This window comes from Stegostoma tigrinum, chromosome 22 (assembly GCF_030684315.1).
Source record: "Stegostoma tigrinum isolate sSteTig4 chromosome 22, sSteTig4.hap1, whole genome shotgun sequence".
Taxonomy (NCBI): Eukaryota; Metazoa; Chordata; class Chondrichthyes; order Orectolobiformes; family Stegostomatidae; genus Stegostoma; species Stegostoma tigrinum.
In genome coordinates, this window is record NC_081375.1 from 14,666,814 (window position 1) to 14,694,736 (window position 27,923).

The window sequence follows — 27,923 nt, forward strand, 5'->3', positions numbered from 1 at the left end:
GTGCAGCACCTGGCCAGCATAAGCCTTCATCAATGGCAGCAGCTATCCTGATTGGGTATTAGTTTTTATATTCTGTGACTACTTGGGGAGTGTCAGAAGATTCTAATGGGTATATCTGTATGTCCTAGTTCAGTTTGTGGGAAAATATACAAAGTCTAGTTTTGTGATAAAAACATTTAAGACAACAAGAGAGACCTTGATCAGATGGGCCAAGCAATGACAGATGAAATTTAAGTGACATAAATATGACGTACTGAACTTTGGTAAGGTAAATCAGAGCAGGACTTATATACTTAATGGTCGGGTCTTGGAAGAGTTGCCGAACAAAGTGGCCTTGGAGTGCCGGTTCATAATTCCTTGAAAGTGGAGTCACAGACGGACACAGCAGTGAAGAAGGAATTTGGTACACTTGATAAAAACCTAAAAAACTGCAGATGCTGTAAATCAGAAACCAAAGCAGAAATTGCTGGAAAAGCTCAACAGGCCTGGCAGCATCTTTGGAGAGATATCAGAGTTAATGTCTGAGTCGAGTGACCTTTCCTATGTTCTGTTTTGTGAGACTCAGATGACATTGTGTTTTTGTATTTGGTACACTTGCCTTTATTGGTTAGTGCATTGAGTATAGGAATTAGAATATTATGGTGCAGCTCTACAGGACATTAGTTAAGCCACTTTTTGAGCACTGCATTCAATTCTGGTTTCCCTGACACAGGAAAAGTGTTGCTAAATTTGACAGGATGCAGAAAATATTTACAAACATGTTGCTGGGGTTGCAGGATATGAGCTATATGGAGACGTTGAATACGCTGGGGCTATTTTTACTGGAGTGTTGGAGGTTGAGGGTTGACCATATAGAGGTTTATAAAATCATGACAGGCATAGTTAAGCCAAGGTCTTTTACTCAGGATAGGGGTGTCCAAAACTGGAGGGTGTAAGTTTAAGGTGACAGGCGAAAGATATAAAAAGGAACTAAGGGGCAACTTTTTCATGCAGAGATTGATGCGTGTATAGAATGAGAGCCAGAGGAAGTGGTGGAGTCAGGTACAACTACATCATTTAAAAGGCATCTAGATGGGTACATGAATCTGAAGGGTTTAGAGGATATGGGCCGAATGGGACTAGATTAATTTGGAATATCTGGTCAGTATGGATGAGTTGGATAAGGGTCTGTGTCTGTGCTGTATATCTCTATTACTCCACAGTTGACCTGCTCCCCCAATGAATTTCATTGCCCAGATTAGTAGTACAGACCTAACGTGGATTTATTCTTCACCACTGACCATGACCAGAGCACCTCCTTCAATGTTATTTCAACCACAAGAATCTCCTACACTTCCCTGATTATCCACTGTCATGAGGTCTGCTTTCAGATATATGCTGATAACTTCTAGCTCCACCTCTCCACACCAGTTCTGATGAAACAGCATCAACATGAAACATTGATTCACTTTCTTTCTCCCCACATGCTGAGATTTTTAGCATTTTCTGTTTCGCTCATTCCACTTCCTTTATGGTGTCAATCTGCTCATCCAATATCCTTCCTGGATGAACCATATCTTTATCCAGTAAGAAAGCATTGAAAAGACCAAAATCAGAGGCTTTTTTATTCATTCATGGTATTTGAGGGACATGGAGCACAACCTGACTTCAGAGAGTTGTTAATCTTGGGAATTCTCTTTCCCAGCAAGGGGTATAGGCTGGGTCATCGAATATAAGGTGAGGTAGTGGCAAAATGGCATTGTCACTGAATTAGTATTCCAGAGACTCAGGAGATGTTCTGGAGCCCCAGGTTTAATTCCTGCCCTGGAATTTGAATTCAATTTGACTTGATTTGATTTGATTTGATTTAATCTATTATTGCCACATGTTATGAGACAGAGTGAAAAGTACTGTTTTGCATGCTAACCATACAAATCATACCTTACATCAGCATTATAGAACAGAGTGCAGAATATAAAGTTCCGGCTACAGAGAAGGTGCAGAGAATGATCAACTCTAACATATGAGAGGTCTGTTCCTGAGTCTGACAACAGTGGGGAAGAAATAGTTCTTAAATCTGCTGGTATGTGTTTTCAAACCTTTGTATCTTCTGCCTGATGGAGGAGGGTGGAAGAAAGTATAACAAGGGTGAAAGGGGCCCTTGATTATGCTCGCTGCTTTCCTGAGGCAATGGGAAATGTAGACACAGTCAATGGAACGAAGGCTGGTTTTTGAGATGGAATGGGCTGTGTTTACAACTCACTGTAATTTCTTGTGGTCTTGGGCACAGCAGTTGCCATACCAAGCCAAGATACATCTGGATAAGATGCTTTCTATGGTGCATCTATGAATATGGGAAATAGTTGTTGTGGAGATGCTTTCTGAAGGAGTAGAGGTATTGGTGTGCTCTCTTGACTGAAATGTCAATGTGGATAGACCAGGATAGATAGTTAGTGACGTTTACTCCTAGGAACTTGAATCTCTCAATCGCCTCCACCTCAGCACCATCGACAACCAGCTCCTCAGTTTTTCTGACATTGATGAAGAGATTTTTGTCTTTACACCATGCCACTAAGCTGTCTAACTCATTCCTATAGTCTATCTTGTCGCTGTTTGAGATCTGACCCATTATTTAATGGTCATCAGCAAATTTATAAAATGAGTTAGTGCTGCATTAGGCCACGCAGTCATGAATGAATAAGGAGTATAGTAAAGGGTTGAGTATGCAGCCTTGCTGGGCACCAGCATTGAAGATTATTGTGGAAAGGGTGGTGCCATGTATCCTTACTGATTGTGGTCCGTGGGTCAGGAAATTGAGGATCCAGTTGCAGCGGGGGAGAATTAATTGCCAATTGTTGACAAAATCCATCTAGTTCACTAATATCCTTTGGGGATGGAAACATGCTGTTCTTCTCTGGCGTGACCTACATGTGACTCCAGACCAACAGCAATGTGGTTGGCTCTTAAATTGTCTCTGGGCAATTAGAGATGTGCAATAAAAGCTAGTCTAGCCAATGATTTTCAGCAATGAATACCACAAAAAAGACTGCATTAAGATAGATTTTGATTAAAATTATTCTGGGGGAAGGAGTAGAGATCTATTTACTGAATGGTAGAGTGAGCACAAGGGGCCAAAATAGCAGACATCTGCTCCTACTATTCATATTCCTATACGGCCATTTTCACTTAACTAATTAAATGCATTGCTAGCTGGCCATTCATGTTACACCCTTCACAAACTTCAACTCAATTAAAGCTGGTACCTGTATCTTATACAGCATACGTATATTTTCAGCTATCATTCAGGTACTCTCTTACTTTCATTGGGTCTTGATCCCTCAACACCTCTACTTCAAATGTTTCATTCGTGTGTTTAATTCTTTCCGTGGTCTTGTTCCCTCCCCATGTCTGTAACTTCCTCCAAGCTTAAACAGAGCTTGAACTCTATTCCTTCAACTCTGATCTTGTGGTTTCTCATTCTTTTTATTGTATCACAGCTGTCTAGCTACCATTCTCTGGCCTTCACGTTCATCTTCATCTCCTTCTTCCTTTAAGACACTCCTTATAGATCTATGAAGCTATCCATCATTAGCAAAGTGATTTTGACAAAATACAACTCAGTGACTTTTCGATTAGCATCATTCATTCTTTAAAATATGAAAGGTACATTGTGTTTTCAAGAAAGGAAGTTCTATCTTTACTTTTAATGCGTACCAAAGGAAGAAAGGTAAAGTAACTAATCGTAGTATGAGGCAGAGTACAGGTATAATACTCACTTTGCTGAAGCAATCAAATTTGCACTTTGTGAATTATTTTCAAAGTCTGTTTGTACGAGCAAGATTTTATTTCCGTGGCAGGAGTCAACACAGTGTCTGGAGGCAAAAGAATATATTTGAAGACACTTAACAAGGTCAACATTTGGGCCTTGAACCAGCAAAGATCAAAGAGGACAGCTTTAGAAAATATTAATCAGTACACCAGTAACCTGGCGACGGTCACTTATTTTATTACCAGATCTTTATTATTGATCACAGAAGCAAATCAGAAAAACTTTGATTTCAAATTATCCACGTTTCAACTGCTGTGATGGGATATCATTGTGAATTAATAACCTGAAGGGGTATAAGTAGATATCCCAATTACAGTGAAAGGCAAAAAAAAGACCAACAATCAGATCAAAAAAAAAGTTGAAACCAACTCCCCAAAAAAAGTGATGAGAAAATGGAATTCCCAGAGATATAATCTCAGAACCAACTGAAGTGTTTAAAAGGGTAATAACTTGTTGAAAAGTAAAAATGTTTAGGGAATTTTGATTAAAATTTAAGATTTGCTTCAACTAAACAAGATAGTACATAGTTCTGATTCAATGAACGGTTGATTCCGACGTTGTCTGTGAGGCATTTTTACATCAACGGCCTTTCATATCAAGGAGGCAAATATTTAAATTAACATGAGTTTTGTTGTAAAAATTAAGACTTGGATAAAATTTAGAAGTTAAAAATATGATAAGGCCATAAGACCATAACACACAGGAGTGGAAGTAAGGCCATTCGGCCCATCAAATCCACTCCGCCATTTAAATCATGGCTGATGGGCATTTCAACTCCACTTCCCTGTACTCTCCCCGTACCCCTTGATTCCTTGTGAGATCAAGAATTTGTTGACCTCTGCCTTGAAGGCATCTAACGTCCCAGTCTCCACTGCGCTCCGTGGCAATGAATTCCACAGGCCCGCCACTCTCTGGCTGAAGAAATGTCTCCTCATTTCCGTTTTAAATTTACCCCCTGTAATTCTAAGGCTGTGCCCACGGGTCCTAGTTTCCCCACCTAACGGAAACAACTTCCCAGCGTCCACCCTCTCTAAGCCATACATTATCTTGTAAGTTTCTATCAGATTTCCCCTCAATCTTCTAAACTCTAATGAACACAATCCCAGGATCCTTAGCCGTTCACTGAACATTAAACCTACCATTCCAGGGATCATCCGTGTGAATCTCCACTGGACAGGCTCCAGGGCCAGTATGTCCTTCCTGAGGTGTGGGTCCCAAAATTGGACTCAGTATTCCAAATGGGGCCTAACTAGAGCTTTATTAAGTCTCAGAAGCACATCACTGCTGTTATATTCCAACACTCTTGAGATAAACGACAACATTACATTTACTTTCTTAATCATGGACTCTACCTGTAAGTTAACTTTTAGAGAATCCTGGACCAACACTCCCAGATCCCTTTGTACTTCTGTTTTACGAATTTTCTCACTGTTTAGAAAATAGTCCATGCCTGTATTCTTTTTTCCAAAGTGCAAAACCTTGCAATTGCGCACGTTGAATTTCATCAGCCATTTCCTGGACCACTCTCCTAACTGTCTAAATCTTTCTTTAGCCTCCCCACCTCCTCAGTACTACCTACCTGTCCACCTATCTTCGCCAGAATGCCCCCAGTCCCTTCATCCAGATACTGATAATTTACTTCATGCAGAATATAATTTGTGCTCCATGACAGCTGCAAAAAAAATGGCTTTTCACCACTGCCATTCATTGAAAGGAATTGCTAATGAGCAGATAAATTTTAAACTAACCTTATTTTCTTCAGGAATGAATGTTCTGTGTCAAACTGCTGTAGTGAGAAACAGAAGACTGCCTCAACACTCTCACCTACTTCCCTTTGCAAAAATTCAATGTCAGAAGCTGTTAGAAGACGTGAATAAGTTGTAACCTGAAATAAAGAATAAATAATTCATTAACCATGAATGTGAATAAAGCAAACATCACGTTTCTCCTGTTCTTTTCTGATAATGGAGTAGATTTTTCTACTTCATACTATTATTGTGATAGCAAGATTGAGATTGTCAAATTTAGTGTCAAACACAGATAACTATGGTTAGTAGTATACCTAGATCAAGAAATTGTAACCTAGTAATTAGCATGTAAATTGCTGTTGCTGCTAAATTGTGCTCATAGAAGGAGCTTACCTCAGTGAAAACTGCCCAATGCTGGACTTTGGATTTGGTGTGAGAACGTACAAAGTCCACAAGAGAATCATGATGCTGTTCTGCAAAGTACTTCTGCATTATCATGTCAGTTTGATATGGGGCAAATTCAGAACTCGTTAAACAAACTACAGAATCTGGGGTGGCACAATTCAATAACGCCCATTGTGCTTCTTTAAGAACTTCTTCCCAGGAAGCGTCAGTCTGCTTCAACCTTTCTGTTACTTGTAAAACAACAGATGCACAGGTGTCAGAGTGAAAGCCAACAAACACATCAGATGGACAGTATTCTTGGTGTCTTCCATGGATTAAGGTATTTCTGGATCGGGCTGCAGTAAAAGTGTGCACCCAAAGCTTTAACTGTTTTACAATATCCCTTTGATTTCCATCAAGAACAGTGTTAATATCGAGATAATGTTTCTCAAGCCGATTGATAAGTGGAATTGGAAACTCTTTGTAGACCACCTCTTTCTCTTCTATAACTATCAGCCTGAAATCTGGATGAACTCTGCATTTGACTCTATGAGTTCCCAAACCCAAATCAACATATTTCTGTCCTCCAAGATAGACATAATATTGATTCAATGCATCATAAAGGCTTTCATAAAGATTCTGAAGGTTTAACAGAACTACCATTTGCCCAGTTTCCATGCATATCTTCACACGATTGATGTTTCTGCAAATCTGAGTATATTCCTGATCTTTGGGAAAACTGGACCCAAAGATGATCTCAGGCTGGTGTTTTCTGGAGAAAAACATCTGCTGAAGTATTTGAAGAGCTGCATAGTTTTTGGTTAGAATGAGTAGGTACCGACATTCGTTATCATGAGAATCAGCACTTAGATTGAGATTGATCAGGTCCAGTGTGTTAATACTGTTATGTGATGCATTCTTGAGTACTGACTTGAAAACATCCATAACATTAACATCATCATTTCCACTAAAGTTACGTAGTACAATCTGCACCAACTGCTCTGGCGTTGGTTCCAATTTGGTAGCTTTTGAAAGTGAAAAGACCATTTTTATTAAACTATAGTAATCGCGAAGGCCAAAAAACTTCTTACTTTGCTTTTCACAAATGGCTAGATAAGCATCTGCAAAGCTCACAAACAAGCCAATCACTTTTTTCTGTATCACAGGATCTGAAGAACAGATGCCCTTGGCACTTTCAATCAGCTCTTTTTTGTCAGGATCTCCTCGTGATACAAAAATTCCTCTGTTCATTTTAGCAGGGTCAAGAGCCCAATTGGATATTCCGATAAAACCAACTTTTTTGTGTTTCAGGGGATCATCATCGATGCACCCATCTTCCAAAAGTGGATGTAGAGTTTTCAGTGGCATTTTTGGAGAATCTTCAGCAAGACCGATTTCATCCAAGACAACCACTGAAATATATTCATCAAGATTCTTCCCTTCTTGGAAGCGTGCACACTGCCTAAATGTATTAATGATTCCTTCAGGGGTGGAATGAGGACTACACTGAAATGATACTAGATGGATCTGCTTTAAGTTTTTATACAGTTCAGAATGTGCTGCTTGTCCTTGCATGGCATCTGCTACAATTGTTTTTGCAAGGGACTTTGAACTGCCAGGCTTTCCGACCAAGAACAGTGGTATTTTAAGTTCAATGCAAATAACCATCATGAAAACATTTTCCTTCAATGCTGAATTTCTTGCTATGGTTTCTCGCAGTGGTACACCACTTAACAGAAGATCTTGGAGAAGCACGAGTTGCTCCAAGAATTTGGCAGGATTATTGTATGGTGCAGGAAGATGGCGAGCGATAGATTTCCGATATGCAATCTTCTTTTCCAAACATGCATGATAACAAACTCCAAGTGCCAGCACTATGCACCAGATTACATCATTTTTGGAATCAATGAGTGTGTTCTTAACGGCTTGACCTTGTAAAAATTCTTTCAATTTGTTCAACAGCATTTGGCGACGGGTGTAAAACCAAACAAACACTTTCATGCATCTTTCCACATCTCGAAGACTGACAAAACCACATTCATCTTGCTGATGTCTCATAAAATTTTGTGAGGCTGACAAAACATCCACTATGCACTTAATATAGGTAGAAGGAACAGAAATGGACTGAGTCAGCCGTTGAACAATTTGTTGAATGTACATCTTCTCAGTGACATCATTAAGTTGCCCAAAATCCCACACTAATGGTATCATACTTGGCGGTAAAGCTTGTACACGATAAACAAGTTGCCTCAGGGGAATAGATCCTAGTTTATCTTCTGTTTCATCTGCTCGAACACGGTAACCTAGCCCAGCTGACTCTAAACGTTCTATCATCTCATTTGTATGCTTTCTATAAGGATTGCAGGCTGCTATTATCTGCAAACCAGTATTGGGAGTTAAAGGTGCCCCTTCAATCATCTGATCACAAAGAATCTCCTTAATGCTGTTTACAGCGTCAGTTGTGTTGGCTTCATCAAAAAAGAGAATAGTGTCAAAATTAAAGTTTGTCTTGTTTTCCAATGCAATGGCTTCTGCATCTTTAACTTTTGAATAGATCATGTCTGCAGTTGTTCCACCATGAACTTTCACCAGTTTCATGTTCTCAGTGTTCGCACCAACTTTCCGTAACTCACACAAGAACTTGATCAACCTGGTCTTGCCACAGCCAGTTTCCCCCATGATAATGACAGGAATGCCACACCTGAAACGCATGTGAATTGCAAGAATTTTTAAAATATTATCTGTGGTGAGCTCATAGGTTTCATCAGGGTCCATTGGCCATTGAATGCCCAATACTGTACAAAGACGCTCGACCTTTTCACTTCGGGAAAGCTTGTCAAAATCTGTGTTGAATGGAACTCTTTGCAGGAGTAAACCCGTGTACAGCTCACGAGTCATTATATTTGGCTTAATAATCTTGCCATTTGATGGGTTTATGGCATCAATCCCTCCTTGGCCATTTTCTCGAAGGTGGAAGCCTATGAAAGTCATAGATGTATGATCATCATTAAAAAAAATGTATGGATGCGGTTCAGATTCCCACTTCTTCCTCACAAGAAAAGGTGCAAGATCTTCTTCTTTAACACCTTCTAAGGTGACGACTTCCCTTCCTGGGCTTTGGTCTGAGATACTTAGAGAAGGTGTTGCAAAATCTCTTGCCATCAAAATCATGAAATTAACAACAAAGGTTTTGAATCCTTGTAGAGTATCTTTGATAAAATTAAAATCACAAAACACAGAGGTTTCACAGTCTTCCAACTGCAGGTTCAGAAAACAGGTAAAATTCCGCAACTCAGACCAGGAAGGATCCATCACCCCACAATAGATCAAAAACAGCTGCAGGCACTCAATGTGGTTGCCTTCAACAGTATCCTCTTGGTATCTAAAGGTATCCAGATTTTCTTGGTTTTTGAATCTTCTGAGGTACTGGTATGGCCTTTGAAAAGCTTCACTTTGAAATTCTTCATCATCCACAAGAGGATCAATGCCATTCCATGACAGATTTTCAGCTTTTCTTACTTCTAGTTCAAGTACTTCTTTTGGTGGTCTACAGTATACTTTGGGGAAAATATCGAGGAAGCCATGTTTTGGCATTTGGGTCCTCTGAAATATAAAAATGAAGAATCAGTCAGAATATTATTTCTTTAAAGGTAAAGTCACCAGTGTCCAACCAAGAACCCTGCAAGAGGTTAGAGAAGAAATTGCAGGGGTCCTGGCTGTTGTGTTTGCATTAATGTTAGCCATGGGTGAGGTGCTGGAAGACTGGAGGTAGCAAATGTTGTGCCCGTATTTGAGAAGGGCTGCAAAGAAAAACATGGAAATTATAGACCAGTAAGCCTAACATCTATGGTAGCTAAGTTTTTTGAGAGGATTTTGAGGGAAAATATATACATGCGTTTAGAAAGACAGGGTTTGATTAGGAGTAGCCAGTACGGCTTTGCTCGTGGGATATCATGGCTCACAGATGTGTTAGAGTTCTTTGATGAAGTGACGAGTAAGGTTGATGAAGGCAATGGGGTAGATGTAGCCATATGGATTTCAGTTAGGCCTTTGATAAGGTTCCACTTGGTCGGCTGCTCTGGAAGATTAGATCATATGAAATCCAGGGAGAGCTGGCAAATTGGATATACAACTGGCTTGATGATAGGAAGCAGAAAGTAATAGTGAAAGGAAGGATGCTTATTGTACTGGGTGCCTGTGTCTAGTAGTGTGCATCAGCGGTCAGTGCTGGGCCCACTACTGTTTGTTATCTATATCAATGAATGGGATGACAACGTACAAGGCATGATTAGTAAGTTTGCGGATGACACTAAAATAGGTGATATTGTGGACAGTGAGGAAGGTTATCAGAAATTGCAGCAGCATCTGGATTAGGTGGGGAAGTGGGTCAAGAAATGACAGATGGTGTTTAATAGAGATAAGTGTGAGGTGCTGCATTTTGGAAAGTCAATTCAAGGTAGGAGTTTCATGGTCGGGCATTAAGAGATGCTGTGGAACAAAGGGACCTTGGAGTTCAGGTGCACGGTTCTCTGAAAGTGGAGCCACAGGTTGACAGGGCAGTGAAGAAGGCTTTTGGCACACTGGCCTTCATCAGTCAGCAGTGAATACAGAAGTTGGGAAGTTATGTTGCAGTTGTATACGATGTTGGTGAGGCCACACCTAGCATATTGTGTTTAGTTTTGGTCACCTTGCTATAGGAAGGACATATTAAACATGAAAGAGTGAAGAAGAAATTTATAAGGATGTTGCCAGGACTCAAGGGACTGAGTTATAGGGAGAGGTTGGACAAGCTAGGGATTTTTTCTTCACAGCATAGGAGACTGAGGGGAGATCTTATCGAATTGTATAAGATCATGAGAGATATGGATAGGGTGAAAGTACTCAGTCTTTTTCCCAGGGTTGGAGAATCAAGGACCAGAGAGAATCAGTTTAAGAGGGGAAAGAACACACGGAAACCTGAGGGAGAACAATTTTACACAGACGGTGGTACGCAAATGGAATAAGCTGCCAGCAGAGGTGGTTTTGGTGAGTACATTAACGACATTTAAAAGGCATTTGGCTAAATACATGGATAAGAAAGGTTCAGAAGGATATGGACCAAGTGCAAGGAAATGGGGTTAGCGTGAAAGGACATTTTGGTCAGCATGGACCAGTTTGGGCTGAAGAGCCTGTCTCTGCACTGTAGGACTCTATGACTCAAATCATAGGCTTCTCTTTCTCTCATTATTGAGAGATGACTAGTAATGATCTGACCTGAGAATCACCATGGCTCTGGCAAGGGGATAGACCAAGAAAGAGAGTTTTTAATGGAAAGCTTAGCCGACATAGGAATTTAAACCATGCTGTTGCTGTCACTCTGCATTGAAAACCAGCTGCCCTGCCAAGTGAGCTAATTCTTAATTACTAAGTGTAAAAGTTCTGCTGTTCCTTCCTTTTTCTTTTACTTTTAACACAGCTTCCCAATTTTTACAGAAGGGCTCTTAAAGGGTAAGTAATATTATACAATTATACCTGTGAAAAATATATTTTGATAATTATTTCAAAATAATGTATCTTCAAAGATATTCAATCTTTTTCAAATAATAGAAGTGCAATACTACAAACAACACCAAGAATAATAATAAGAGATGAAGAGATGGTGCAGGAATCCTCTGGCATTCTCAAATCAGTTATGCAGTATTGAAAACCAGTCGGGGGTAGTCCCCAGTTTAGCACTGAGGCAAAGAACTGCACAGGATTACAGCAACATTTAGAAAAGCAGTATTAATTGGGGATTTGGTAGTTGGGGACAGGAAGGTTGCTCTGCTATTGTGAACATGAAGACCATGTTGTCTCTTGCCTCCCTAAGGGCAAGCAAAATGCCAGAACATAGAACATAGAACAATACAGCGCATAACAGCCCCTTCAGCCATTGACGTTGCGCCGACCTGTGAACTAATCTAAGCCCCTCCCCCTACACTATCCCATCATTATCCATATGCTTATGTTTAAATGCCCCTAATGTGGCTGAGTTAACTACATTGGCAGGCAGGGCGTTCCACGGCCTTACCACTCTCTGAGTAAAGAACCTGCCTCTGACATCTGTCATCTGACATCTATCGCCCCTCAATTTGTAGCTATGCCCCCTTGTACGAGCTGAAGTCACCATCCTCGGAAAAAGACTCACTGTCCACCCTATCTAATCCTCTGATCATCTTGTATGTCTCTATTAAATCCCCTCTTAGCCTCCTTCTCTCCAACGAGAATAGACCCAAGTGCCTCAGCCTTTCTTCACAGGGACTGCGCTCCAGACCAGGCAACATCCTGCTAAATCTCCTCTGCACCTTTTCCAATGCTTCCACATCCTTCCTGTAATAGGGCGACCAGAATGGCACGCAATATTCCAAATGAGGCCGCACTAGTGCTTTGTACAGTTGCAGCATGACATCGCGGCTCCAGAACTCAATCCCTCTACCAATAAAACCTAACACACCGTAAGCCTTCTTTACAGCACTATCAACGTGGGTGGCAACATTCAGGGATCTATGTACATGGACACCAAGATCCCTTTGCACATTCACACTACCAAGAATCTTTCCATTAACCCAGTACTCTGCTTTCCTATTATTCTTCCCAAAGTGAATCACCTCACATTTATCCATAGTAAACTCCATTTGCCACATTTCAGCCCAATTCTGCAGTTTCTCCAAGTCTCCCTGCAACCTACAACATTCTTCCACACTGTCAAACACTCCACTGACTTTACTGTCATCTGCAAACTTACTAACCCATCCACCTATGCCTGCGTCCAAGTCATTTATGAAAATGACAAACAGCAGTGGTCTCAAAACAGATCCTTGAGGCACACCACTAGTAACTGGACTCCAGGCTGAATATTTTCCATCAACCACCACTCGTTGCCTTCTTACAGAAAGCCAGTTTCTAATCCAAACTGCTAAATCTCCCTCAATCCCGTGCCTCTGTATTTTCTCCAATAGCCTACCATGTGGAACCTTATCAAAGGCTTTACTGAAGTCCATGTACACCACGTCAACTGCCCTTCCCTCATCCACATGCTTGGTCACCTTCTCAAAAAACTCAATGAGGCTTGTGAGATACGACCTGCCCTTGGCAAATCCATACTGACTATCTCCAATCAAATTGTTGCTTGCTAGATTATTATAAATCCTATCTCTTATAATCCTTTCCAAAATTTTTCCTACAACAGACGTAAGGGTCACAGGTCTATAATTACCTGGGTCATCCCTACTGCCTTTCTTGAACAAGGGCACAACATTTGCAATCCTCCAGTCCTCTGGTACTAAACCTGTAGACAATGAGGACTCAAAGATCAAGGCCAAAGGCTCCGCCACCTCCTCCCTAGCTCCCCAGACAATCCGCGGAAAAATCCCATCTGGCCCACACCTTCTAAAATTGATAACATCTCCTCCTTACTAACCTTAATCCTTTCAATTCTAGAAGCCCGTAACTTAGTCATCTCCTCTACAATATTCTCCTGTTCCTCAGTGAAAACAGATGAGAAATAATCATTTAGCGCCTCTCCAAACTCCACAGGGTCCATACACAACTTCTCACTTATGTCTTTGACTGGCCCTATTCCTACCCTAGTCATCCTCTTATTCCTCACATACCTATAGAAAGCTTTAGGGTTCTCCTTTATTCTACCTGCCAATATCCTTGCTCTTCTTAGCTCTCTCTTTAAATCCTTCCTAGCTGATCTATAACTCTCCATCGCCTCTTCTGAACCATCTCATCTCATCGTCACATAAGCCTCCCTCTTCCGCTTAACAAGAGATACAATTTTTTTTGTAAACCACGGTTCCCTTCCCTTATCGCTTCCTCCCTGCCTGACAGGGACACACCTAACAAGGTCACGCAATATCTGTTCCTTAAACCAGCTCCACATTTCGATTGTCCCCTTCCCCTGCATTTTGCTAACCCATTCTATGCCTCTTAAGTCTTGCCTAATCGCATTATAATTGCCCTTCCCCCATCTATAACTCTTGCCCTGTGGCATGTTCCTATCACTTTCCATTGTTAAAGTAAACATAGCCGAATTATGGTCACTCTCTCCAAAGTGCTCACCTACCACTAAATCAAACACCTGGCCTGGTTCATTACCAAGTACCAGATCCAGTGTGGCCTCCCCTCTTGTCGGCCCTTCGACATACTGAGTCAGGAAACCCTCCTGCACACATTGGACAAAAACTGATCCATCCGACGTACTAGAGTTATAGCATTTCCAGTTAACGTCAGGGAGCTATAGTTAATGGTGAAACCAATGGTATCTCAGTGGTCAGAGTTTGAGGAACTAGGGAGAAAATTAAAAAGCAGGATTCGCATTCAGCCAGTGCAGAGGCTGAGGGTAGAAAAACGGAGAAAAACTTTAAAATTGAGGTGCTGTCTGACAAGGAAGCAAAGCGGGTCACTGAGCAGTGATGAAGTGTGAACAGATCTTTACATGAGCTGAAATAGTTTAGCTCAAACTTATGTAGGGTGAAGGATGACAAAAATGCCAAGATTGTATGGGAAAAATCTAAAGGTAAAAAAGGTATAAAAGGAAAAGTATTGAGATAGAGGCAATATTATCTGATGTTACCGAGGTGGAAATAGACAATTTTGGTGATGGAGTAAATGTGCGGGTCCAAAGTTCATCTGTGAGTAATGTACAACAACGCAAATTAAATTTGTTCAGGCTTAACCTGCAGCCAGGGCAATGGATAAGCTGTACATCTTAGGAATGATGTTTACAGCAGGGACCACTCAATTGGAGTCTCTAATATGTCTTTTACACTTACGTGTCTTGGATGTTTTCTAGATAGGAATCCGGACCCGTCTAGCATTTCTACAACATACATGTGGCATGGCTTGCACTTCCACATTTTTCCATCAGTGCCCATCAAGTAACGCAAAATGAGTAGTTTGAAAATAAATTCGTATAATCCTCTCTGTACCTGAAAAAACAGCCTTTGGTTGTGACTTAAACAGTGTAAGTGCAAGTACTAGTATTTTGGATCTGAAAACAACATTTTTAACGTGAAATCAGGTAACATGCATACCTATCATCATGACATTTATTAAAACAAATGCAAAAAACGTGATTGTGGAACAACGTTAGATTATTTAGAAAATGGTTCTTGAATATTCTTCATTGATCCACGTTTATAAAATAAACTGCAAAAATAAATTTAAAAAGTGTAATGTAAACACAAAACATTGAAAACTTGTAAAAGATAGATCATTCAGGAACAAAGTGAGCAACATTTCTTCACAAAAAGTGTTGGTAAAAGTGTAGAACACCCATTCACATAAATTGGTAAATAGCTGCACAATTAGTAGGGTTAAATCAGGGGAGCGTAGAGTTGGTGCAGAATTTGGCCTCACAGTCATGTGTGTATAAGTAAAGTAGGGGGCTGAGCACAAGAACTTGTGGGGCACCGATGTTGAGGATTATTGTGGAGGAGGTGTTGTTGCCTATCCTTACTGATTGTGGTCTATTGGTGAGGAAGTTGAGAATTTGGTTAGAGCGGGTTGGGGGAGCAGAGATATAGGTTCTAGAGTTTGGCGATGAGTTTGTTTGGAATTACGGTGCTAAAGGCAGAGCTGTAATCAATCAAGTAGGTATTCTGTTGGCCAGATTGACCAGGAATGAGTGCACGGCCAGGGAGTTCGCATCTGTTGTGGACCCTGTTTCACTGGTATGTATTCTCCAGTACTGTGTGCAGTTTTGATCTCCTTGTTTAAAGAAGATCTTATATGTTGGTTTTGAGGAGGTTAGTAGATTGATATCTGGAATGTGTAGGCTAACATGTGAGGTATGATTGGACAGACTGGAACATTCTCACTGGAAAAGTGATTTGCTTGCAGTGCACAAGAACCTGGGTGGTCTTGATAAAGTGGATATGGAAAGGATCTTTCCTCTTGTAGGCAAGACCAGAACTAAGGAAACACTGTTTTAAAATTAGTGGGTGCTCATTTACGATGAGGGTGGAGGGGAATTTCTTTTTCTCTCAGAGGGTTGAGAGACACTAACACTCTACCTCAGAAGGCAGTTGAGACGGGGATCATTGAACATATATAAGGTAGGAGGTAGATAGATTCTTGTAGGCAAGGGAATCAAAGGTCATTGTGGGTCCATGAGAATGTTGGATTCACAACACAAGCAGGCTCAAAGGGCCAAATTACCTACTTCTGCTCCTAATTTATATGTTTGTACGGGACGTTCAACACAGCCAGTGGATTGGGACTTATATCCCAAGGGCTATCAGAAAATGGCCGTGGCGGAGTTATCATAGCAATCAAGACTGGTTGGTCTCATTGCTATGACAATCAAATTCCACCTTTGGATTTAAGTACAGTACTTTTCCAGTTTACAGAATACAACTGGGCATGTCAAAACTTTCTGTCTATTAAATTCAAAGTCAAAGGAGAAACATAGAAACAAGGAAATTCCTTTGTCTTAAAATCAGTACATTCAAACCATTATGGTACAACTAATTTTAGAAAGCTATGAAAGGGAAAAGTGATATGATATAAATCTGAACTTTCTTGTATATCACACACAAACAAAGAGCTCTACCAAGTGCAAGTTCTGTGATCGGTTCAATTTTTGAAACCAAACTTACAGAAGAAGTGATGTCAAAGTGAAATATCATGGGTTTCTTTCCATTTGACGATTTTATAAATGACAAAACAGTTCGGAGAATTTTATTTTCATCTACCCATGGCTCTATTAAGCGGATGGTTTTCAGCAAGCCATCCTTTCCAGTTTGTTTCTTCAATGTTTCATGCAGTCTCTTCACATAAAGTGATTTCCCTTTTGAAACAAAGATTTATTTAAATGAGCTTCAATTTAAATTGGAAATAAAAAAAGATTTTCAGCTTCTTATTTAACAATTCAATCCAGGAACCATTCAGAAACAGATCAAAATCATGTCTTTAGCTATATCACAGACATCACAGTTTAATAGCAGGGGCTGCCTGATGCTGTGTTTTAACCAATTACCAACAATTGTTAAAATTCACCTTAATAAGTAAGCCAATCATTTTGATTTCATTCAAATTTTACATAAGAATAGAATACTGTTATTTTTATCATTTGAAAGCTTTGATCAATCTTTGGTTTCAAGTCTTACTTCAGGTGTGTTACTCGATGTCCAAAAGTCATTTACAAAAAAAAATGCAATCAATGATAAACTAATCATAGTTATGAAGGCATCAATGTTTCACACATTTATAAGTTGATTTTGAGTTTATACGTACCCATATTTATATCAATAAGTATCACCATAAATGCCAGTTCCTTCTTTGTTTAATTTTTTACATAACTGCACAGAATTCCTTGTGTGTAATTTTTTTCAAAAATAAAGCAGGTTATATAACTGAAAAACTGGGTCTAAGTTTCAATAAATACAGAGCTGGAAAAGCATCGCAGGTCAGACAGCATCCGAGAAGCAGGAAAGTCTACATTTTGGCCCAAAACACTGACTTTCCTGCTCCTCGGATGCTATCTCACCTGCTGAGCTTTTCCAGTTCCACATTTATTGACTTTAGCTTCCAGCATCGGCAATCCTTACCATCTTCTGTGTCTAACTTTCATCAGTTTGCCTTCATTTTATTACTTTTAGTTCCAATTCCATTTTACTGCAAAGTTAGTTATGCACCACATGATAGTTAACTGATCATGATCAGCTCTGAAAAAGAATCTACTGGACTCAAAATGTTAATGATGATTCTCTCTCCACAGATGTTGCCAGACCTGCTGAGCTTAGCCTCTGCCGCAGCTGCTCCCAGGATGAGGCATTCCAATCCCAAACATCTCAGATGTCCCCGTTTTTCAAGGACCGCAACATGCCCCCCTCACTGATTGAAAACGCCCTTGACCATGTCTCCTGCATTTCCTGCAACTCATCCCTCACAACCCCTCCCTGCAATAACAACCAAAACAGAATCCCCCTCATCCTCACACACCACCCCAACAACCTCTGGATCCAACGCACCATCCTCCGACCCTTCCGCCATCTGCAATCCAACTCCATCACCAAAGACATTTTTCTCTCCCCACCCTTATCTGCTTTCCAGAGGGACCACTCTCTCCGTGACTCCCTTGTCCGCTCCAAACTCCCCTCCAACCCCACCACACCCGGTTCTTTTCCTTGCAACCGCAGGAAGTGCTACACCTGCCCTCACACCTCCTCCCTCACCCCCATCCCAGGCCCCAAGAAACTTCCCACATCAAGCAGATGTTCACCTGCACATCTGCTAATGTGGTATACTGTAACCTCTGTTCCCGTTGTTGCCTCCTCTACATTGGGGAAACCAAACAGAGGCTTGGGGACCGCTCTGTGGAACACCTATGCTCGGCTCGCACTAAACAATTGCACCTCCCAGTTGCGAACCATTTCAACTCCCCCTCCCATTCCTCAGATGACACGTCCATCCTGGGCCTCCTGCAGTGCCACAACGATGCTACCCAAAGGTTGCAGGAAAGCACCTCATATTCCGCTTGAAAACCCTGCAGCCCGGCTTCAAAATCCCACCTCCCCCGACCGCATCCAAAAACCAGCCCGACTTGTCCCCGCCTTCCGAACCTGTCCTTCCTCCCACCTCAAGCCCCACACCCATCATCTACCTACCAGCCTCATCCCGCCCCCTTGACCTGTCCGTCCTCCCTGGACTGACCTATCTCCTCCCTAACTCCCCACCTACACTCACCTTTTCTGGCTCCAGACACACCTCTTTGACCGGTCTGTCTCCTCTCCACCTATCTTCTCCTCTATCCATCTTCTACCTGCCTCCCCCTCTCTCCCTGTTTATTTCAGAATCCCCTTCGTCTCCCCAATTTCTTAAGGAGGGTCTAGGCCCGAAACGTCAGTCTTCCTGCTCCTCTGATGCTGCTTGGCCTGCTGTGTTCATCTACCTCTACGCCTTGTTATCTGAGCTTCCCTAGCACGTTGTTCTTACTTCAGACCTCCAGCATTCGTAGTATTTCGCTCTTATTTGAGTGGTTAATTCATTGGTTAAATTTGAAAGTTACTGCTTTGAATAAAAGTATGAACTCAAGTATAAAATTAGTGAGTGCTCATTTACGATGAGGGAGGAGGGGCATTTCTTTTTCTCTCAGAGGGTTGAAAGACACTAACACTCTACCTCAGAAGGCAGTTGAGACAGGGGTCATTGATATATATATAAAAGTAGGAGGTAGATAGATTCTTGTTAGGCAAGGGAATCAAAGATCATCGCGGGTGGGTAAGAATGTTGGATTCACAACACAAGCAGGCTCAAAGGGCCAAATTATCTACTTCTGCTCCTAATTTATGTTTGTACAGGATGTTCAACACAGCCAGTGGGTTGGGACCTATATCCGAAGGGCTATCTGAAAATGACTATGTGAACACAAATATGTAACTAATAACAAATGCACAAAAATAAAAACTTGCAGCTCTCATACATGCAAAATAAACTGATGTCAACCTTTAGTTGAGTGATAATGGGAACTGCAGATGCTGGAGAATCCAAGATAATAAAATGTGAGGCTGGATGAACACAGCAGGCCCAGCAGCATCTCAGGAGCACAAAAGCTGACATTTCAGGCCTAGACCCTTCATCAGAGAGGGGGATGGGGTGAGGGTTCTGGAATAAATAGGGAGAGAGGGGGAGGCGGACCGAAGATGGAGAGAAAAGAAGATAGGTGGAGAGGAGAGTATAGGTGGGGAGGTAGGGAGGGGATAGGTCAGTCCAGGGAAGACGGACAGGTCAAGGAGGTGGGATGAGGTTAGTAGGTAGGAGATGGAGGTGCGTCTAGGGGTGGGAGCAAGGGATGGGTGAGATGAAGAACAGGTTAGGGAGGCAGAGACAGGTTGGACTGGTTTTGGGATGCAGTGGGTGGAGGGGAAGAGCTGGACTGGTTGTGTGGTGCAGTGGGGGGAGGGGACGAACTGGGCTGGTTTTGGGATGCGGTGGAGGAAGGGGAGATTTTGTTCCGCTTGGGAACCCTGCAGCCCAATGTCATCAATGTGGACTTCATCAGCTTCAAAATCTCCCCTTCCCCTACCGCATCCCAAAACCAGCCCAGTTCGTCCCCTCCCCCCACAGCACCACACAACCAGCCCAGCTCTTCCCCTCCACCCACTGCATCCCAAAAACAGTCCAACCTGTTTCTGCCTCACTAACCTGTTCTTCCTCTCACCCATCCCTTCCTCCCACCCCAAGGCGCAGCTCCATCTCCTACCTACTAACCTCATCCCACCTCCTTGACCTGTCTGTCTTCCCTGGACTGACCTATCCCCTCCCTACCTCCCCACCCATACTCTCCTCTCCACCTATCTTCTTTTCTCTCCATCTTCGGTCCGCCTCCCCCTCTCTCCCTATTTATTCCAGAACCCACATCCCATCCCCCTCTCTGATGAAGGGTCTAGGCCCGAAACGTCAGCTTTTGTGCTCCTGAGATGCTGCTGGGCCTGCTGTGTTCATCCAGCCTCACATTTTATTATCAACCTTTAGTTGAATCGATGTAATATTTGATGTGACAGCTATCATTACAATAATAGTTTGTCCACTCTCAAGCATTAGCAGCCTTGGAAAAGTATCTATTCATTCAGTGGGAATTTGTCTATTTCCCACTATTATAGCTTCTAAGCAAAAGCGTCAACATTGATTGGAGGGCAAATTATACATATTGCTGTGTCAGAAATACACATGAACCAGAATTTGAGATTAACCAAACTAACTTAAAAGTCCTTCGAAATCTAAAGCAGGATTGTTTCAACATGTGAATCATAAATTTATAATGTAGCAACTTACCGACTCCAGCTCTCATTGAAGAAATTATCCTGACAAACATTCTATCTTTAAACACTGAAGCCGCTGATGAAACATTCACTGCAATTCTGTAGTGATCATTCAGGTAAATCTGGATTTTCTCCAATGGTTCATGTGGAACTACATGCACCTTGTATTGACTAAATGCAGATGGGATGTAGCAGTGCTCCCTCTCACAACTGCATAATATGAGCATCTTATAATGTGAATGACTCTCCAACTCAAGACTTTTGAACAATTCTTCACACCGTACACTGATGTCATAAGTCAGTTCCTCTGCATATAGCAGCGCATATATCTTGGAATATTCACAACCAGTTAGGCATCGTCGCATAAACAGTTCCACCTGTTCATATGTTGTTTCAGCTGTGCAAAGTAACACTTCATCATAAGTAGGCAATGGCTGATCGCTGCTGTACATATAAATGCTCAAAGCAGATGTAAGCAATTCAGAGTGTGGACAAACAACAAGGTTAGGACGACTTTCCTGAAATCCAGGTGGAAGAACTCTTGTAACAGTTTGCTTTGTGTCTGCAACAATATGAAGAAGTTTACCAAGAGTGCTGATATCTAGAGAGTTGGACAGAAAATAGCTCATATTCTTCATATAGTGTTCCCACAGTAAGTCTAATTTTTCCTCCATATCTCTTTCCTCAGCTATATCTTGGATACCTGCTTTTGTCTTCATTAAGGTTTCGTTATCACTGTTGTCACCAGCCAACAGCTGAATCCTTGTGTTCCCACTTTCTGCAGGAAGTTTCTTCAGAGCTATTCTTACATCTTCAGCAGTACAGTCAGGTTTAATGAAGGATAACATCATCAGGGCATGTAGACTAGTGCAATTCTGGTCAAATAACTTTGTGCAGAGATAAACAATCTGCTCAGCTGTGTAGAAGTTTAAATAATAATATTGGGACCTTTGTTGATTCATGTATTTCTTCCACTTTTCTAGATAGGCTTCCATCTTTTTGCAGAGAATAGGAAGCTGCTCAGTGACATTTCCATCTGCCTTAATCTCACTGACATTGTCTAAATTAAAATTAATTATCATGCAAGCCTCATTCTTCCTTGAACAATGTACTTCAGCTGTCCAATTCCTAAACAACATGTTGCCAGCTAAATATAGGCTGATGAAAGATGTTGCAAGCCTCTGAACACTGGCAAATACCTGCATAAAAAAGAATGTATTTATAGTCTGCAATTGATGCAATGGTAAGGAAGATTACAGTTTTTATGCACATCACAATAATTAACTGTAACTTGTTCTTTGTATATAATTTACAAGCCATAGTAGTCAATTATTTTTACATTCACACATGAGATGTGGGTATCACGGACTGTCGAGCACTTGTTGCTCTTCTCTAGTTGCCCTTGTGAAGGAGGTGGTGAGCCTCCTTCTTAAACTGCTGCAGTGCACATGCTGTAGGTTCACCTACAATACCCTTAGGAAGGAAATTCCAGGATTTTGACCTAGTAGCAATGAAGGAACAGTGATACAATTCCAAGTCAGGATGGTGAATGGTTTGGATGTGCACTTGCAGGTGGTGGTGTTCCCATGTACGTGCCACCCTTGTCCTTCTAGGTGGAGGTGGTCATGAGTTTGGAAGTTGTTGTCCAGGGATCTTTGGTGAGTTTCTTCAGTGCATCTTGTAGATAGTACACACTGCTGCTATTGGGCTTTGTGGTGGAGGAATTATGCCACTGTAATCGACAGTGTTTCTCAGGTAAGGCAAAACTAATCACACAACTTTAAGGTTTGGCTCTGTTAGCCACTGGAGATAATGTTCCATCCAACTAACACATATTTAATAATCACAAATACAAACTTCATCATGGATCTCCATAACTGCCTTCTGGTTATACAAGTAGTTTGATATAACCCAACTTTTCAATATATTATACTGCCAATAGAATTAAGGTTTAAGTTATTACTTACAACAGATCTAAGCTCTTGCTCAATATTATATTTTTAATGGAAATGGTGCCAAGAAGTTTCCAAGATTAATCTGAGAATGCATAATACTAGCAGAAGTTAATTGATCTGACTTGGAAGTAGCCTTCTGATTACAAATATAACTGAACATCGCTGACTGCTTATGAATACACTTCAGCATTCAAAACTGTGGTTCTTAGTGTACATGAAATTAAAAAGGTAAATCGCTAAACCACACAGATATAACAAATGCTTTAAAACGCAGTTTACCTCTACAAATCTGTCCACTTCTTCGCGTCCATGGTCTCCCTTGCCTGACATTAGCATGAGTTTATTTTGCAGCTCTTTCAATTCTTCAAGATTATAACTTCGCAACTCCTCACTGTCATCATGTACTTCTGACAAAATTAATGTAATAGCTGATCCTAATGAAAGCTACACAACAAAGTAAGGCATTACCAACTCAATTCAAAATAGTTTTACCATTGCTTTAAAAACTATTAAAAGCATGTTGCCAGAAGGGTGCAGTTAGCAAGCTCGAGATTACATGCCGAGTAAAAATGTAACAGAATTTAAGCAGTTAACTATTTATCTTGCTTTTCTGGTGCATGATGCATCCCACATGTAGATGTATAAAATATCCATATTGGGAAGGTTTAGATTCAAAAATCTCAAACATTGTAATCCAAATAACAAATGAGTGTTATGGAAATGAAAACATTTTTGGTTGTAATGGTTGTTGGCCTTCAATTAGTGATGGATTGAGATTATCAAAGTAAACAGTGATTAAAAAATAGTAGAAACCTGGAAAAGAATATGCCTAGAGAGTAATACAGAGTATAGAACTGGTTGTAGTCTAATATCCTAGAACCACTGTTCATTTCAAAGTGACATTTTATCACACTTCATTTTCTGTCTTATGCTGACTATCTCAAGTCTAGACACATAGCACAGACTGTATTCCAAATGTAAGGCTATTACTTTCCAGATGCTTTTGCAGAATACTTGAAGCAACAGTAGCATTAAAATCAATAAAATACCTATGCTTTAGCTTACTTCCATCCACCAACATCTTACATCAGGCAAACTTTACAATGACGTATTTAATGGAATGAGGAAATGTGGCCTATGCATTAATGTCTAACAGCCTCTAAAAACAGGATCACAGTTTTGGTGACTGCAATGTAGGTTAACATTCGGAAACAAGAGAAAAATTCTGCAGATGCTGGAAATTGGAAATAACAATTAAAAAAAGTTTTGAATACTCAAACCTAACAACAGCTATGGAGAGAAACATAGTCAATGCATCAGGATGAGGTGATCTTTCATCAGAAGAAGAAAAACGAAAGTTTTTAAATTACTGGTAGTAGGGAAGGGGGAAGGAAGAACAAGGAAAGAACGGTTATATGCTGTAGGGCAAAGGTTAACTAGCAAGAGATTCCATGATACAATAGCCAAAAAGTGGGAAATACATGTTGCACAGGAACAAATGTTGGGATGTGAATGCTACATGACAACTATGTGAATGCAACATGAAGAGAAAGAACCTCCCTGATGCATGGTAATAATGTCAACTTGCTTCCTGCAATGTCTTGTATTTGTTTTATAGGTCAACAAAGAGAGTACAAAATTTTAAAATACCTACGAAGGGAAAAAAAAAGGCAAACACAGACTTATTGGAAAGGCTGCAAAACCATAACTATACAATCTACTAATTTCTTCAGAATTTTATATCAGGTTCACTACAATGAACTGACAGACATGTTGCAGAACCTTTCCATTTTGCTCTCAAAAATTTAAATATCAAATTTCAAACAATCAGAACAGTTTATACAACAGGAGAAAGGGGTGATGATTAGTTGGCAGTCAACTCTGGCAGGGAGGATGCAAATGAGAACTATAGACTTGCCACGCTCCTAGGTATTTCAAAAAAACACACAAAGTTTCAACATGTATGTTTTCTTTGCAGAGGACAGCCTCCTGTGTTTGAAGCAAGTGTAAATGTGTAAATGTGCTATTTCGCAATCGAGACTAATAATCTTAAACTGGTCGTTAGTAAAGCTATTTGTGTACTCAGGAATAGTCAACAAGTGAGCAGATGCTATTTTTTGGCTTGTACAAGCAGTCAGACGCTGACTATTACAAGCAACTGAAGGAACATCTCGTTTGATTTGATCATACAATTGCTAGAACAAGTTCCTACTTTCTTAGCAATGCAGCAGAACTGAAATTCTTAAGATTACTTTCCTCAGTTGTTAATATGCAAAATGTCCTTTCAACTGATGGCAGCATCGGCTCATGGAAAGTACCACTCATATACCCACTGAATGGTAGTAGCATGATTAGGACCTGAGTAATTTGCTCACTTTGTAGGTCTGACACAGAAATAGAACATATCAAAGTTACCCTGTGGGACAGTGATATTCAGATTAGATCATTGCTCACGCTGTATCACACAACACTCGCAAATAAGCCAAAGGTTGCCACTTGCAGACCTGATAAATTCTTAGTTTATCTCACATTATCCTAGAAAGGCGAAGTATCTTATGCATTTGAATAGGCTAAGCAAGTCATTTGCAAGTTCTAACAAACTGGCAGTGTAATATTGTTGAGACCATTAAAGAGGGAATAATTTTGTACCTCATTACCATGTTTGAGGACATTTTTATAAATGCTGTACCTTTTTTTTCTCCTGAGAACTGATGATATAGACTCCATTGCTGTTAATGGCCGAAGCCAGTGAAAGTGATGACATCTCCACAGACCCATGGCTTTCTTTCACAGTTTTTAGCCACTCCAAGTGCCGGGCTGAATCGCACTAAAAGTGAAAAGAGAAAAAGGGGGTTGCTTTCAAAACTCATTAGCAAACCAAGTAATATTTTGGGTAAGATACTATGGGTTTATCTCACTGACTCTTTCAAGCCCATCACCGGTTTCCTTGCTTTAATTCAGACTAATAAATCAGCATTCTTTTTTAAATACAGATCAAATAAAATTAGAGCATGCATCTCGGGTTTTCATTTCACCATCTCTGCTGATTACCGACGCAAAATACTGTAGAATATACAAATCTGAAACAAAAACAGAAAGTGCCAGAAATACGGTGAATGGTCATTCATCCTGAGCATCAACTCTGGATATTTACATTGATGCTGCATTACCCATTGAGTATTTCTAGCACTTTTGCGTTTTTATCTCTGCTAAGTTGTTCTCTAATTTTGCCAATCACTTAGTGAAAAAAAATCGCTGCTTAAATTTCAAAATCCTTAATCAGGTTAGCTAAGACTCAAATTGTGTGAGCCATATGATAACTCACCCAAAGCTAAATTCTCATCAACAATAAAAATATCAAAGAACCAAGTTCTGTCCCTTCATCGTTGTCTCAACCAAAAAGTAAATGCAATGGTTCCAACACCTTTTCCTCATAGTCAGATCTTTTGTCATCCAGCCTTTAAGTATTCAGGAGTGATCTATATGGACACCAGTTAGGCATTCAACAAGGTTCCTCATGTAGACAGGTTAACAATGTTAGATCACATAGAATTCAGGGAGAGCTGGCCATTGGATACAGAACCGGCTCAAAGATGGAAGACAGAGAATGGTGGTGGAGGGTTGCTTTTCAGACTGGAGGCCTGTGATCAGCGTTGGGCCACAAGCATCAGTGCTGGGTCCACTGCTTTTTATTATTTACCTAAATGATTTAGATGTGAACATAGCAGGTATGATTAGTAGGTTTGCAGATGACACTATAATCGGAGGTCTAGTGGACAGTGAAGAAGATTAACTCAGAGTACAAAGGGATCTTGATCAGATGGACCAATGGGCTGAGAAGTGGCAGATTGAGTTTAATTTAGATAAATATGAGGTGCTGCATTTTGGAAAGGCAAATCAGGACAGGACTTATACACTTAATGGTAAGGCCCTGGAGAGTGCTGCTGAACAAAGAGACAGTGGAATGCAGGTCCGCAGTTCCTTGAAAATGAATTTGCAGGTAGATAGGATAACGAAGAAAGCATTTGGTATGCTTGCCTTTATTGGTCAGTGCATTGAGTTTAGGAGTTGGGAGGTCATGTTGCTGCTGTTCAGGACATTGGTGTGGCCACTTCTGGAATACTAATGTTCAATTCTGGCCTTCTTACAGTAGGAAGGAACTTGTGAAACTTGAAACAGTTCAGAAAAGACTTACAAGAATGTTGCTAGGGTTGGAGGGTTTGAGCTATATGGGGAGGCTGGACAGTCTGGGTCTATTTTCGCTGGAGTGTCAGAGGCTGATGGGTGACCTTATAAAGGTTTATAAAATCATGACAGGCCATGGATAGGGTTAATAGACAAGGTCTTTTCCCTGGGGTGGAGTAGTCCAAAACTAGAAGTCATAGGTTCACCATGAGAGGAGAAAGATTTACAAGAAACCTATGGGACAGCTTTTTCACACCAAGGGTGGTGCATGTGTGAAATGAGCTGCCAGAAGAAGTGGTGCAGGCTGTTAAAATTACAAAATTTAAAAGGCATCTGGATGGGTATATGAATAGGAAGGGTTTAGAGGGATATGGGCCAAATGCTGGCAAATGGGACTAGATTTATATAGGATATCTGGTTGGCATGCACGAGTTGGACCGAAAGGCCTAAGTGCTGGGCTGTACATCTCTATGACTCTGACTGCCCCTTTCTACAACACAAGTGCTCTCTTTAAGTTTTGGTTAAAGTATTCCTGAAACTGCAATTTCTAAAAGAACCAATGTATAACTAATTGTAGCCCAGGGATGGTTCTTAATGCCGATACAAAAAGTGATGATAGAATTAGATTAATCAGCAAACAAAAGCTCAGGCATCAACAGAATTTAGTACATTAATAATTCTTCTGTACAATAAAGAAATATTATTGAAGATCAGGATTTGATTTACCAACTTCTTAGAAAGATCAGGATCGTTGTCTAAAGCATTCCATAACTTCTGCAGACAAAACATGAAGTCAGCAAAACCAGCATTTGGCTTTAGTTCAAAAAGTAAAGATGAGTAGCCTAACACAGCATCATGAAAGCAAGCAACTCGATCAACATCAAGGTCATTTTCACCAGCTGAGATTGAAGCCAGGTCAACAAACACTTTGAGTTCATTTGTGCCTGGAAAGGAAAAAAAAAGCAAAGAAATGAGTAAAGTCTCACTTTCATATTTACAAAAATAAAATGAAGAATAAAATATATGACAGTTGCTTAAAGGATTTTCATAACAT

At 40.6% G+C, this 27,923-nt stretch overlaps 1 protein-coding gene across 8 annotated transcripts in view; it reads right to left on the reverse strand.

The window, feature by feature from the left end:
* LOC125463570 (E3 ubiquitin-protein ligase rnf213-alpha-like) overlaps positions 1-27,923 on the reverse strand; it is a 205,762-nt gene that overhangs the window by 85,477 nt on the left and 92,362 nt on the right. For all 8 annotated transcript variants that reach the window (XM_048554962.2, XM_048554967.2, XM_048554969.2 and 5 more), the window contains 9 exons: positions 27,596-27,813; positions 25,374-25,511; positions 22,964-23,128; positions 20,743-21,928; positions 16,566-16,756; positions 14,739-14,894; positions 5,950-9,543; positions 5,557-5,693; positions 3,756-3,851 (listed from right to left, as the gene is read on the reverse strand). In XM_048554962.2, the coding sequence (XP_048410919.2) occupies positions 3,756-3,851; positions 5,557-5,693; positions 5,950-9,543; positions 14,739-14,894; positions 16,566-16,756; positions 20,743-21,928; positions 22,964-23,128; positions 25,374-25,511; positions 27,596-27,813 (5,881 nt within the window). The remainder of the gene's footprint in view (positions 1-3,755; positions 3,852-5,556; positions 5,694-5,949; positions 9,544-14,738; positions 14,895-16,565; positions 16,757-20,742; positions 21,929-22,963; positions 23,129-25,373; positions 25,512-27,595; positions 27,814-27,923) is intronic.